Source organism: Danio rerio, chromosome 23, assembly GCF_049306965.1.
Source record: "Danio rerio strain Tuebingen ecotype United States chromosome 23, GRCz12tu, whole genome shotgun sequence".
NCBI classification, from domain to species: Eukaryota; Metazoa; Chordata; class Actinopteri; order Cypriniformes; family Danionidae; genus Danio; species Danio rerio.
Window position 1 is genome coordinate 43,385,715 of NC_133198.1, and position 15,144 is coordinate 43,400,858.

At 40.6% G+C, this 15,144-nt stretch overlaps 1 protein-coding gene across 4 annotated transcripts in view; it reads left to right on the top strand.

Moving 5' to 3' along the window:
* Positions 1-15,144, top strand: part of ghrhrl (growth hormone releasing hormone receptor, like) — a 77,165-nt gene that overhangs the window by 34,623 nt on the left and 27,398 nt on the right. For 2 of the 4 annotated variants that reach the window (XM_073938743.1, NM_001082482.1), the window contains 4 exon segments: positions 464-555; positions 3,313-3,410; positions 7,505-7,637; positions 10,185-10,338. In XM_073938743.1, coding sequence (XP_073794844.1) covers positions 464-555; positions 3,313-3,410; positions 7,505-7,637; positions 10,185-10,338 — 477 coding nt within the window. 4 annotated transcript variants of the gene reach the window in all.

The window sequence follows — 15,144 nt, forward strand, 5'->3', positions numbered from 1 at the left end:
TAGCACATTTTGACACAGTGGATGCCCTTCCAGCTGCAACCCATCTCTGGGAATAATAAACTCATTAATCTTCATTAATTTTAGACATGGCATATCTCATATGATGTACAATAAAGGCACGTAAAAAAAGAAGTTATTTATACAGTATGAAAAGTGTTTTTAAAATAAACATAGATTTTTATTTGGTTTGCACATGTACTTGCTGAATTATTTCAAAGAATAAATTGCAATATTTCAAGTAGAATTAATTAAATTAATAAAAACTACATTATTTCATTTACCAGAAACAAAAATATATCATTACACTGAATTCATTATTTTTTTTGTGTGCCACCCCAAGATTTGGTGCGGCCTCTTCTGGCCACCCCTAAGAAAATTTTCTGGGGGCGCCACTGTAAACCGTTTGCAGGCATCGCATTGTGCTTTATGTGACTGACTTCTGACCTGTGCTTGATTGTTGGAGGTGTAGTGAGTCGAAACTGCACAGTCACAGGCTGGTCCCGACCGTTTCCTCCTTATCATGTGGCCTGCAGCGCTGAGGACAATATCCCAGAGGTCAGTGCAATATGTATGTAGAGTTGAAGACTTTTTCAAGGGATGTTTAACAGGACATTTTTAAATTCAGTTCATTTTTTTTTTTTTAGTTCTATAGCGCTTTTTGCAGTGTAGATTGTGTCAAAGTAGCTTAAAACAGATGAAGTTTTGGTAAATTAAACTGCTTTGGTTCTGAGTGTAATGCAGTTTTAATGCAAAACATTTTTCATAGTATATCCTTCTTTTTCTATTTCAGTCCCACTTTATATTAGGTGGTTTTAACTAATATGTACTTACACTACCTGACAAAAGTTTTGTCATGGATCCCAGTTGTAAGAACAACAAATATTAACTTCTAGTTGATCATTTGGAAAATTGGCAGAAGGTTGATTTTTCTGATGAATCATCTGTTGAACTGCATCCAAATCATCACAAATACTGCAGAAGATCTAATGGAACCCACATTGACCCAAGATTTTCTTAGAATCAGTCAAGTTTGGTGAAGGAAAAATCATGGTTTGGGGTAACATCCAGTATGGGGGCGTGTTAGAGATCTGCGGAGTGGATGGCAACATCAACAGCCTGAGGTATCAAGACATTTGTGCTGCCCATTACATTTCAAACCACAGGAGAGGGCAAATTCTTCAGCAGGACAGCGCTCCTTCTCATACTTCAGCCTCCACATCAAAGCTCCTGAAAGCAAAGAAGGTCAAGGTGCTCCAGGATTGGCCAGCCCATTCACCAGGCATGAACATTATTGAGCATGTCAGGGGTAAGATGAAGGAGGAGGCATTGAAGATGAATCTAAAGAGTCTTGATGAACTCTGGGAGTCCTGCAAGAACGCTTTCTTTGCCATTCCAGATGACTTTATTACAGTTTTTTTCCACTGCTTGCACAAGTTTTCAAAACAGAATATTTTTTTTTTCCAAAGCTCTACACACAATTCTCAAAACAGTGCACACAAAATGCAGAATGCCTCACATCTCCTTCAAAATGTAAAACTGCATTCAAAATGCCGTAAACACACATCAGAATGAAGCATTTGCATCAAATGGCAAACATTTCTTTCATAATTTAACACTCTTGGATATAGCATGTAAACACGGTTGTTCTAAATCTAAAGCTCTTCGTTCTTTAGGCTTAGATCTACATTTCAATGCAATGTTCTACAGTGAAAGTAATCTGCTAAGAGAAGTAACAGGTACACTGTAAACAGAAAATATTTATTATTAGGCCTAACATTACTGGTGTTTATAGCATAAAAAATTGTACTGTACTGTACTGTATAAAAAAATAATAAAAAATAAAAAGTTTTGGGGGAGACATGTCCATAACCTGCAGAAGCGTCATATGGACATATGGTTGGTCATCATACACTCTACAGCGCTATTCTCAGAAAAATTCCCAGCCCGAGCTCATTATGCAAATGTAGCCCCACGGACGCTTCTGGAGACCGCGAAATACGTCCCGGGAGGTACATATTTGAGCAGTTTTTGTTTTTGCGAATCCGCGAGAGGCCACTGTGTGCGCTTCGGACGCCTTTTGGGAGCGCGCACCAATCGCACCCGCGCTGTTCTCGCGTGAAAAGCCGCCGGAGGACGATGTAGAGCGGCTGTCCATCTGACTGACTGGCTGAACGACTGAACAATCAACCGGGCGGCTAATCGGCCGATCCAGCTGCCCTCCTCCTCCTCCTTCCCTAAACCCAAGCGACGATTTGCAAAAGGCGTCCAGAAAAAAAAGCAAAAGCCGTCGTCCGATTTTGACCGTGTTTTCGGATCTCGCCCCGTCGCGAACTTGTTCGCTTTTATTTTTTTGGATTCTGTTTTTCATCTTTCCTGATTTCTGGAAACGTTCTTCCCCGGACTCGATCCCGGTCGTCACCGTGGCCGGCTCCTCCTCCCTCCGGGCCTCCGCTCCGCCGACGTAGCGCTCGAGCTAATCGGACAAATTGTTTGAGGCGGTAAAGCCCTCCACACGGAGGCGAGCCGTCAGCCGGCGAGCGCGAAGAGGAGGAGCGGAGCGGCGTGAGCCGCAGCATTCGCTCAATAAAAAAAAAAAAAAAACACGGCCATACGAACCTCCGGCCACGTAAATCTCGATCTCCAGTACGTTCGCAGGGCTACGTTTCCAGAATGAGCTTGGGTTGGAAATTCCTCTATTGTTTTTAGAGGAATTAAAAAAATTATGTTACTTATTATCTGGCTGACTTACCAGTTTATCAAGAGGAATGTATCATGCATTGAAATAGACATATGCCTCTTTTTTACACAATGTAAAATAAATCTCTGATGTCCCTAGAGTGTGTATGTGAAGTTTCAGCTCAAAATATTGCACAAATAATGTTTTATAACTTTTTGAAACTGACCCATTTAGGCTTTGATTGAGGCCTAATTCTGCCATGTTGGTGACTGACGCTTTTATTTCAAACGAGATTGTGCTCTTTTCAAAAGAATGCGGAGCTACAAATGCCAGTTTGTCAGCATAGTGACAGATTAAAAAATAAGATTAACGTCCTATACTAATAAAGGAGGTAACTAATGGGCGGGGCTTTCCCCTCTGATGACACGTATGAAGTGAGAATGTCAATTAACGTGTTTCTGCAGACTGTTTTTATCAAGTGTGATTATTAAAAATAAAATTAAAACATTTTACCATTGATATATTAAGACTGTTGCCAAACAGCTGTGTTGAAACCCCATATAAAAGTGATTTTTGCATAATAGGTCCCCTTTAAACCTTTGGAAGTGATTGATTTGCACTCATCTTTCCCTTAGGAGTCGTATTTTGCCACTGTGAAGCTGATCTACACTGTGGGCTATGGAGCATCTCTGCTCTCGCTCTCTGTTGCTGTGCTAATACTGCTGCTCTTCAGGTACTGCGCTTTAACAATGATGCCTTATTAGTAGAGTGAAAAAAGACAGATTCACCATCTGCAAAGCATTGCATGGGGGGGGGGGGGGGTGGGGGGGGTATGGGGGGTGTTTGAGTCCTAATTTGGCCATAGTTTTCTCTGTGTTTCTGCAAATAGAAAGATTTTTTAGGGAACAACTCTTATTTTAAAACATATTTTGGGAAAATTAAGTTTGAAGTTTTTCAAAAATTTTAACCATACACTCAAATTTAGCATTAAGATTACAAGTTTTACCTCTTCCCAACAGGGAAAAGCAACAACAATCAAGAATGCAAGATTATATGGTGTCATAAAATCCAAAAATTTTATGATAATAGAAGTCAATAGGAAAAAAACAGCCACCAACATAACCAACCCAGGATCATTATGGATACGTACCCCTGTATATATTTCTGGAGAGTGCCAAATACGTCCAAGGAGCTATGTTTTTTGTAGTGTTTGTTTCGCAAATCCACCGGAGGCTGCTGTGTACACTTTTTCAGATCTCAAATATCTCTCGCAAGTGCCATTTGCGCCTGCTTTTTTCACATTAATCCACCAGAGGCCACTGTCAAATGACTGACTGACTCGTGACTGATTCCCCCACCCTCCCCCTTCCCTAAACCCAACCATTAGTGTTTTTAAATGCATTGATTGACCCGCCCACCATCTTTCCTAAACCCAACAAACAGAAGAAGTAAAGCCCTCGCCTGATTTTTACCATGTTTTCATATTTTACTACATTCTTACCCTGTTATTTGTTTTTGTTTTATTGGCTTTCTGGAACCGTTCTTCACTAGACTTAGGCCGTACTCACACTAGGTACAGTTGCCTCAAACCGGGCCAAAGCACGCTTGTCCCCCCTCCCGTCTCCCCCGACGGCCCGCGCTCACACCATATCGGGCCTCGGCACGCTTACGTCATCGCTGCTGCGCTGTTCAGAAGCGCTCTCTATGGCAAGCCTTTTTAGCATTTAAATCTTTGTTCTGACTCCATAAATAGATTTAGAGATATCTCTAATTATATTTTGACTTGTCATAATTATAATTCGACTAGTCAGAATAACAATTAGAGATATCTGCAATTACAATTGTACTAAAACAAAATCAGATTGGAGATATCTGCAAATATATTATATTTTATATTACTAGTCATATTCCTCCATTGACTTCCATTGAAAAATATTTGCAGATATCTCTAACTGAGTTTTGACTAGTCACAATTGTAATTAGAGATATCTCTGAGTTTTTACTAGTCATAATCAAGTGTGCCGCAAGCCTACGTTTGAGTGAAGGTTTCGGCCGTTAGATCGCCCCCTGGGGGCTGGCTGCAGTACAAGTCATAAAGCCCGCCTCCTCCGTGTTAATGAAGGAGACTTGAGCCCAAATAAAAAAAAATATTACACTTGCAATAAAATGTCCCGAAAGATGGTTCTGGTCGATTAAGGCACTGGTTATTGTGCTGAAATAGGTGCAGATCTTCATTTTTGTAAACAGTTTGTTTTTAGCAGTAATTTAATGCTGGGCGTGTCATCGTGATTTACAGCTGTGATTGACAGTTTCTCAAAGCGCGGCGTCTAAGCTTCGGCAGGAGACTGAAGTAGACTGAAATGTTATTATTCGATTTCTGTGTTATTTTACCATGACAAAATGAGTTCAGCAGTAAACTATAGTTTCTGACATACATGATCCTGGTGGAACACTGTTTATTCGCTAAGTTCAGGGCTTTTTTCGGGCTTTATTAGTTTGCTGATACACGCCTAGCCACCCAGATAGCAAAACACAGTTCCGGCTAGATTCTCGCCTGCCGGAGACTTATCTCTTAGAGCTCAGACTGACTAATGTTACCTCTGCTGGACCTACTCCGGATGCCTGGACTCACTGCCCGATTCCAGTCCGAGTCAATCGAGCCAGATGCGGCGGCCGAGCGAGCAGGCGCTGCCGCATGCGAGCCGGAATCAGCCTGCGACGCCGCGAGTAAGTTATGCGCTGCGGCCTGGAGCTGGCGCGATTGAATATATAAAACCCTCATATTTGTTAACGTTATTACATCCATTTGTGTTGATATGACAGCAAACGCATGCTGAGAAGTTCGGGGGGCGTAGTTGATTTTACATAAAGCGTTTGATTGGAAGCTCGACTCCGCTCATTTTCACGGCTCCTCCTCTGGCTCCATCAGACAATCCTTCTGCGCATGTCTGGCTCCAATTTCAGCAGTCTTTTGCGACAGTTTGTGCCCGTCAAGCAGGCGTTTTGCCCTCAAGGCGTTCAATGGGAAAAAGGGCTGTCGCGTCGTCTATATTTTTTACAGTCATTGGTCATAATACATTTGGAGATGTCTTTAATTCATCATACTTAGAGATATTTACAAATATATTTGAAGATATCTCTAATTAATTTACTAATAGTTGAATTACAGTTGTAGATATCTTGAATTGGATTTTTGACGAGTCAAAACTCAGTTAGAGATATCTGCAGATATTTTTTCAATGGAAGTCAATGGAGGAATAGGACTAGTCATAATATATTTGCAGATATCTCCAATCTGATTTCGTACTAGTACAATTGTAATTGCAGATATCTCTAATTGTCATTCTGACTAGTCGAATTATAATTATGACTAGTCAAAATATAATTAGAGATATCTCTAAATATATTTATATAGTCAGAACAAGGTTTAAATGCTAAAACGGCTTGCCATACGCTCTCACTCAGCAGCACAGTGGAGATTTCTCTAGTTATATCGTTTCAGTCGTTTGATATGCCGTCAAATATTTCGCCAAACAGTCCTTAGGGATGCGGGGACACACAGTCAGATATTTCGCCGAACAGATCAGCCACTTTTGGCGCTCATAAACAATCATTAAGCTCTCAAGCTGCAGGAGTGAGGAGGTCTGCTGAAGGTGCGCAGCTGGCGTGCTGTGAGGAGTTTGCGTCTTTAATAAACTACGGCAGTTAGCGTTCACTGAACAGTAAGAATGATTATTAATCCATATCAAACAGTCCCTTAAAAGTCACGTCTCGCTTTCGGTTTCGGGCTTTGACGCGTTTTGCGCTCACACACAAGCGTACCGCACCAAAGCCCAAGTGTACCGCGCTCAGGCACACCTCTTCCAACCGGGCCAGGGCCGGCCAAGTGAACCGTGCTTGAGCGCGATTCAGCGCACTTACACTTCTCAAACGATCCGGGAAACGGGCCTGGGCACGGTACGGATGGCATAGTGTGAGTAGGCCCTTAAACTCCAACGTCATGGTCAACTCTTTTCAAGTCTGCTGACGCTAGCCACTGGATACACTTAACTGTAGAAAAGCCTTCTACAAGAGGCTAAGCTGTCAGCTGGCAGTGGCAGAAGAAACAGAAGCAATCGGCACCATCATACCGCCTCATAGCATTCATTTTTAAGACAAAATCAAGCCATACTTAGCTCTGGCTACATAATTCACGCTCTTCAGAAATGTATACAGTGGTATGTTTCCACAATAAGCCTGTGATGAACATAACGAAAGGGTTGTCCATTTGAAAAATACACAAGTGGTAAAGGTCCAGTGAAGTGCTTTAAAATCTACATTTTGTATTCGATGTTTGACATAATCTCTACTGAAACATGAAGAGAGAGCTGGATATAGAGTAGCCACAACCTTTTTTAAAAAACGCTAATAGCGTATTGTTTTTATCACAGCTTTGCCAGTGAGCGCTGTTGTGTTCAAGTGCATCAAATGAAATCAAATGAGAAGCATCTGTGAAATGAGAAGGGGGTGGGGCATGTCAGACACTAGAGAGCATCTGATTGGTCAGAAGATTTGATGAGAAACTGAAATATGAGGTGATGTCAAACAAATTGTTGATCCATTTAGGTGGAAGTGACAGACTGCAAGCTCTCAATGTTAATGTCTTCTAGCTACAAATTTTGTCACAGTTTTGAAACACACTAGATTATAGATATCCTTCAGACTAACATCTAAAAAAGTGACTTTAAGGTTCTTGTAGGAGTAACGTTTAGCTTCAGACTACCTGATTAAAATGATTGATTTGATTTAAATACTTATTTTTTTAACAATGCTGATTGTATTTGACAGGCGACTGCACTGCACTCGAAACTATATCCACATGCAGCTGTTTTTCACCTTCATCCTGAAATCTGTGGCCGTGTTCATCAAAGATGTGACGCTGTTCTCCAGCGACGACACAGATCACTGCTCTCTGTCTACTGTGAGTCCATCATCTGCTGATTCCTGTCACAGTACGCACCTCACAAACACAAATAAGCACACACACACACACACACACATTTCTTTCCCTGCATGCCCCTTGGAAAGTCTCTGCACACACAGTAGCGTGCCAAACAAGTAAATAACAGGATAAGAGCGTGGTAAAATTTGAAAACGTGGTAAAAATCAGGTAAGGGCTTTCCTTTTTCTGGGTTACTTTTAAAAACACTGTCGGTTGGGTTTAGGGGAGGGGAGATTGGGTCACCCCTTCCGGGTGATGGGTCAATTGGTTCTTTTAAAAACACTATCAGTTAGTTTTAGTGGAGGGGAGATTGGGTCAATTGGTTATTTTGAAAACATTGTTAGTTGGGTTTAGGGAAGGGGTGATTTGGTCAATTGGTTCTTTTAACACTATCACTTAGGCTTAGGGGAGGGAAGATTGTGTCAATTGGTTGTTTTGAAAACACTGTCGGTTGGGTTTAGGGAAGGGGATGGGTTGGGTCAGTTGGTTCTTTTAGAAACACTGTTGTTTGTGTTTAGAGAAGGTAGTAATCGTGTCAGTTGGTTCTTTTGAAATCACTGTCGGGTTGGGTTTAGGGAAGGGGGTATTGGGTCAATTGGTCGTTTTAAAAATACTTTCAGTTAGGTTCAGGGGAGGGGAAATTGGGTCAATTGGTTGTTTTGAAAACACTGTCGTTGGGTTTAGGGAAGGGGATGATTGGGTCCATTGGTTCTTTTAAAAACACTGTTGTTTGGTTTAGGGAAGGGGATGATTGGGTCCATTGGTTCTTTTAAAAACACTGTTGGTTGGCTTTAGGGAAGGGGTGATTGGGTCAATTGGTTCTTTTAAAAACACTGTTGGTCAGGTTTAGGGAAGGGGTGATTGGCTCAATTGGTTGTTTTAAAAACACTTTCAGTTAGGTTCAGGGGAGGGGAGATTGGGTCAACTGGTTGTTTTGATAACACTGTCGATTGGGTTTAGGGAAGGGGGATAATAGGGTCAGTTGATTCTTTTGAAAACACTGTCGGGTTGGGTTTAGGGAAGGGGGTATTGGGTCAATTGGTCGTTTTAAAAATACTTTCAGTTAGGTTCAGGGGAGGGGAAATTGGGTCAATTGGTTGTTTTGAAAACACTGTTGTTGGGTTTAGGGAAGGGGATGATTGGGTCCATTGGTTCTTTTAAAAACACTGTTGGTTGGCTTTAGGGAAGGGGTGATTGGGTCAATTGGTTCTTTTAAAAACACTGTTGGTCAGGTTTAGGGAAGGGGTGATTGGGTCAATTGGTTCTTTTAAAAACACTTTCAGTTAGGTTCAGGGGAGGGGAGATTGGGTCAAATGGTTGTTTTGATAACACTGTCGATTGGGTTTAGGAAAGGGGATAATAGGGTCAGTTGGTTCTTTTGAAAACACTGTCGGGTTGGGTTTAGGGAAGAGGGTATTGGGTCAATTGGTTCTTTTAAACTTTCAGTCAGGTTCAGGGAAGGGGAGATTGAGTCAACTGGTTCTTTTGATAACACTGTTAATTGGGTTTAGGGAAGGGGGTGGGTTGGGTCAATGGGTTCTTTTGAAAACACAGTTGGTTGTGTTTAGGGAAGGCAGTAATCTGTTTGGTTGGTTCTTTTAAAAATACTGTCGGTTGGATTTAGGGGAGCGGAGATTGGGTCAATTGATTCTTTTGGAAACACTGTCGGTTGGGTTTAGGTAAGGGGTGATTGGGTCAATTGATTCTTTTGAAAACACTGTCGGGTGGGTTTAGGGGAGGGGATATTGGGTTTATTGATTCTTTTGGAAACACTGTCGGTTGGGTTTATGAAAGGGATGATTGGGTCAATTGGTTATTTTGAAAACACCGCCGGTTGGGTTTAGGGGAGGAGGTGATTGCGTCAATTGTTTTTTTTTTTAAACACTGTCAGTTGGGTTTAGGGAGGGGGGTTGTTGGGAGTATCAGTCGGTTGGTCAGTCAGTTAGCCAACAGCGGCCTCTGGTGGATTTACTTGGGAACAGCAGGCACGAATGGCACTCGGGAGAGGCATTTGAGATCTAAAAAAGATTACACAGCAGCCTCTGGTGGATTTGCGAAAACGAAAACTGCAAAAAAATTTACCTCCTGGGATGTATTTGGCAATCTCCAGAAATGTATCCATAATGAGGTTACCCCAAGGGTGTGTGTCTATAATGAACTTGGATTGCTTATTATTTTATATTTTTTGTAACATTATAAATACATTTACTATATACTTTTTTTTCCCCTTTATGTGTTTCCTATTAAATAAAACCAAAGTCTTTACATATTTTGTTTCCTTTGTACTGACTTTTAAAATGTATTGTATATAAACTCCCAAAAATCTGGATGCACTTTTTTGTCATCTTGAAAAGTTCACCTTCCTTTGCTTCCTGCTGAGTTTCTACTTCCTCCATCTGCTTTTTCCTTCCTCTGCTGTGTTTTTCTTCCATCGTGCCCTGTTGATCATTCTCTGTGTGTGTGTGTGTGTGTGTGTGTGTGTGTGTGTGTGTGTGTGTGTGTGTGTGTGTGTATGTCTCTCCACAGGTGGCCTGTAAAACAGCGGTGGTGTTTTGTCACTATTGCGTCATGTCTAATTTCTTCTGGTTGCTGGTTGAAGCTGTGTATCTGAACTCTCTGCTGGTGTCCGTGTTTCTGCGCAGACGCCGCTGTCTGTGGGCTTTTGCTCTGTTGGGCTGGGGTGAGAATCTTAGTTCTCATGTCTCACTCAATTTAAACCTGTTTGAGTTTCTTCTGTTAAACACAAAAGAAAGTATTTTAAATCATTTTGGAAACTCACAGCTATCGATTTCCATAGTATTTTTCAACACAGGTTCATTCTGAAAACGTAGCCCTGTATACATTTCTGGAGATCGCGAATTATGCCGCCAGAACCACTTAAGGCTGCATTTCATCTTTAAAATGAACACTACAGGGCTGTGTGACGCCATTCCTTTTCACACTCACCAGCTGACTGTTTACCTCCATATGGACGGCTTTCCTGCTGTTACCAGTTTGTCCTCTTAGCTCGCCATGTACGTTGGCAAACTTGAGACACAAAGCAGAGTTTACCACAATGATGGGATGAAGAACGGTTCCAGAAAGCAGGTAAGACCAAACAGAAGCCAAAATATCAAATAAACAAGTAAATACCAGGGTGAGAATGTGGTAAAATTTGTAAACGTGATAAAAATTAGATGAGGACTATTCTTTTTCTGGATTGCTTTTGAAAATTGTTGGTTGGGTTTAGGGAAGTGGGTGGGCGCTGGTCAATTGGATCTTTTGAAAACACTATCGGTTGGATTAATGGAAAGCGGAGGATGGGTCAGTCGATCGGTCAGTCGACAGTGGCCTGTGGTGAATTTACGCGAGAACAGCAGGCACAAATGGCACTCGTGAAATTTGAGATCTGAAAAAGCATACACAGCAGCCTCTGGTGGATTCGTGAAAACAAAAAAACTTAGCTCCTAGGATGTATTTGAGTTTCTCGATTACGAAGACCTGGAAGGGATGTGATGTTGGGGAAAAACAATTGGTGAAAGAAAAAAAAACTGGGTGGGGAAAAAAAAACAGAGATAGAAAAAAATATTACTAAGGTTTTTGCGTTCCCTCACATAGACATTCTACTTATAATCTATTAAGAATTAGTTGGCATGTAGATGCAATATAGCTAAAATTTAACAAACGAACCATCAAAGTAAAGTTTGACCTTATATTTTTACTCCAGTGACTGAATAATATTTATTTGTTTCAGTTTCTTATACCTTCTTTATTAATGTTTTCCCACTATCTAAGTTTTAGGAACAACAAATAATAACTTGACTTCTTGTTGATCATTTGGTATCAGAAGTGGCTTTTATGAAAGGCAAAGGCCTCTAGATTACGCTTATTTTACCACAATAAAATATGATCAAGCCTTCCTTTTGAATTATTTCATTAGGACAGTAAGGTCTGACTTTGCTTTGACAAAAGTCTTGTAACTTAACAGAAATAATGTCCAGTATAGAATATAAAGTCATGCTGCAGTGGAAACAGAATAAATATTGTGTCTGACTCCATCATGAGCTTGGAGGACTGCATCCATACATCTCTGCAATGACTCAAATCACTGATTAATAAAGTCATCTGGAATGGCAAAGAAAGCGTTCTTGCAAGACTCCCGGAGTTCATCAAGATTCTTTGGATTCATCTTCAATGCCTCCATCTTGCCCCAGACATCCTCAATAATGTTCATCTCTGGTGACTGGGCTGGCCAATCCTGGAGCACCTTGACCTTCTTTGCTTTTAGGAAATTTGATGAGAAGGTATGAGAAGTATGAGAAGGAGCGCTGTCCTGCTGAAGAATTTGCCCTCTCCTGTGGTTTGTAATGTAATGGGCAGCACAAATGTTGTGATACCTCAGGCTGTTGATGTTGTCATCCACTCTGCAGATCTCTCGCACGCCCTTGTGCTGAATGTAACCCCAAACCATGATTTTTCCTTCACCAAACTTGACTGATTTCTATGAGAATCTGGGTCCATGCGGGTTCCAGTAGTTCTTCCGCAGTATGTGTGATGATTAGGATGCAGTTCAACAGATGATCCTACCATCTACCTTCTGCCACCTTTCCAAATGATCAACTAGAAGTCAAATTATTATTTTGGGATCAACAACAAGGATTTTTATGTTTAATAAAGGCAGTTCTTTTGACCTTTCTACCCCCCACCACCCCCCCCCCCCCCCCCAACAAATAAAAGAACTGAATAAATAAATAAATAAATAAAAACTCAGCACCACAGGATTGAATGATATTTTAACATAAATAATTAAACAAAAGGGAATCTTGCCTACAACAAAATCAAAAGGTTGCCAATTAATTGTTTTTAATATGTTTGTTTCTTAGTTTTTCTCAATGTTGCTACTGTTGCCTGCAGGCAATGAGGATTAATTAGCTTTAAAAAAAATCATTATTATTATTATTTTTTTAAATGCAGGCTTAATGAGCAGAAGAAACTTCTTTCAGAAACATTAGAAAACTTTACCAAGCCTAAACTTCTGAATAAACGTGTGTACTGCATGATAATGTATCTGCTTGATGTCAGGGTTGTGATCTCCATGTCTGTGGTTTTATTTCTGCCGTAATGACACACTAACTAACTGTACATTAGTGTGCTTATTTCTATCATCCTTTATGGCCCAGTAGACTATTATTTTTCAGCTATTATATTCTCAGTGACTTCAATCAGTGAAGTACAGCGTAATCCTCCTGTTGCTCAGCTTCCATTTATATTCTGTCTGTTTTTCTCTCTTCTGGTCTCTGTTACGTTGGTAGAGCTGAGAAGAGTCAGATCAGTCTTCTTTATTTTGATTTATTATTGTATCTGATGTATATTTTAGTTTATGATACTTTTTATTATCAATACCTAAATCAATACCTTCAGTACTGCATGTGTTTGGACTGTGGTGGAAACTGGAGCTCTCGAAGGTAACCCACGACAAGTCGGGAAGAACATGCCAACCCCACAGAACCGCCAACTGACCCAGCCGAGACTCGAACCAGCGACCTTCTTGCTGTGAGGCGACAGCACTACCTACTGCGCCACCGTGTCGAAATTATATTATAATATATTGTAAAATAATAACCTGAATAATTTGTATAATTACCTTAATAACATTCAAATGCGGTGGCACAGTGGGTAGCGCTGTCGCCTGACATCAAGAAGGTCGCTGGTTCGAGCCTCGGCTGGGTCAGTTGGCATTTCTGTGTGGAGTTTGCATGTTCTCCCCATGTTGTGGTGGGTTCCTTTTGGGTGCTCCGGTTTCCCCCACAGTCCAAACACATGCTCTATAGGTAAACTGGGTGAGCTAAATTTTCCTCTGTAGTGTATGAGTGATGTTTGGGTATTTCCCTGTGATGGGTTGCAGCTGGAAGAGCATCCGCTGTATAAAACATATACTGGATGAGTTGGCGGTTCGTTTCGCTGTAGCAACCCCAGATTAATAAAGGGTCTAAGCCAAAAAGAAAATGAATGAATGAGATTCAAACCCTTTAAATGTAACTATTTGAATGTTATTATGGTAATTATAAAGGTTACCTTCGAGAAGTTTGAGAAGAAAAATCCATTAATAAGGTAATTAAAATTCATTTAAAAATAATAAAATGAATTAATTTGTTAAATGTATTTGCATATGTGCTTATGTGTCATCTTAGAAAAGTTAAATGCGCTGCAGACTGTTTCATGAATATATTTATCAACCCAGGCTCATTCTGATTACCCCTATATACATTTCTTGAGAGCGCCACATACGTCATAGGAGGTACATTTTTGTTTCCGCGAATCCACCAGAGGCTGCTGTGTATGCTTTTTTAGATCTCAAATTTCTCTCGCGAGTGCCATTCGTGCCTGTGGTTCTTGCGTAAATCCACCACAGGCCACTGTCGACTGACCGATCGACTGACCCATCCTCCGCTTTCAATAAATCCAACCGATAGTGTTTTCAAAAGTTCCAATTGACCAGCGCCCACCCACTTCCCTAAACCCAACCAACAATTTTCAAAAGCAATCCAGAAAAAGAATAGTCCCCATCTAATTTTTACCACTTTTTTTTATTGAAAAAAAAAAAAAATTGCACCTGCTGTTCTTGCGTAAATCCACCAGAGGCCACTGTCAACTGACTGACTGACCGACCAACCGATCGATCGATTGACCCCACCTACCCCCTTCCCTAAATCCAACCACTAGTATTTTAAAAAAAGCATAATTGACCCGCCCACCCACTTCCCTAATCTTAACTGCAGTGTTCTTAAAAGGAATCCAGAAAAAGAAAAGTCCTCACCTGATTTTCACAATTTCAGATTTCACCACATTCTCACCCTGTTATTTACTTGTTTATTTTATTTTTTGGCTTTTGTTTTTGCTTTACCTGCTTTCTTCACCAGACTCGAACCCCATCGTTGAGCAAGTCATACATGTCAAGCTACCGGACAAAATGGTAATAATGGAAAAGCTGTCCACATGGAGGTAAGCGGTCAGCTGGTGAACGCAAAAAGGAACGCTGTCTTTCGTTGTAAAGACAAAATTCAGCCATACGTAGCTCCGGCTACATAATTCGCGTTCTCCAGGAATGTATACAGGGGTGCATTTTCAGAATGAGTCTGCGTTGATTTATATATCTGCTGATTCTATTTTAGCCAAATGAAAAGCATGTGCAGTTGTTTGTTGTGCAGAGATGTTTAATACTTCATGAACTTCATGACTGCTGCCTAATTTCCATTTTTCATAAATGCTTAATTATTAATTTTGGAATCATGACAAGCTTTTGTGACAAATGAGAGTCAATTAATATTATACACACAGCTCTGAATCATATTTTATATGTGTCTGTCTCGTTATCATTAATAAAACCTTGATCAGAATGTTCAGATTCAGCACCATTATAATTATAATCACTGAAAATAATCGCGTCTAGGGTTTATTATATGCTTCTATTATTTTTTTTCCCCTGCTCACTCTCTGTAAGGTTCTC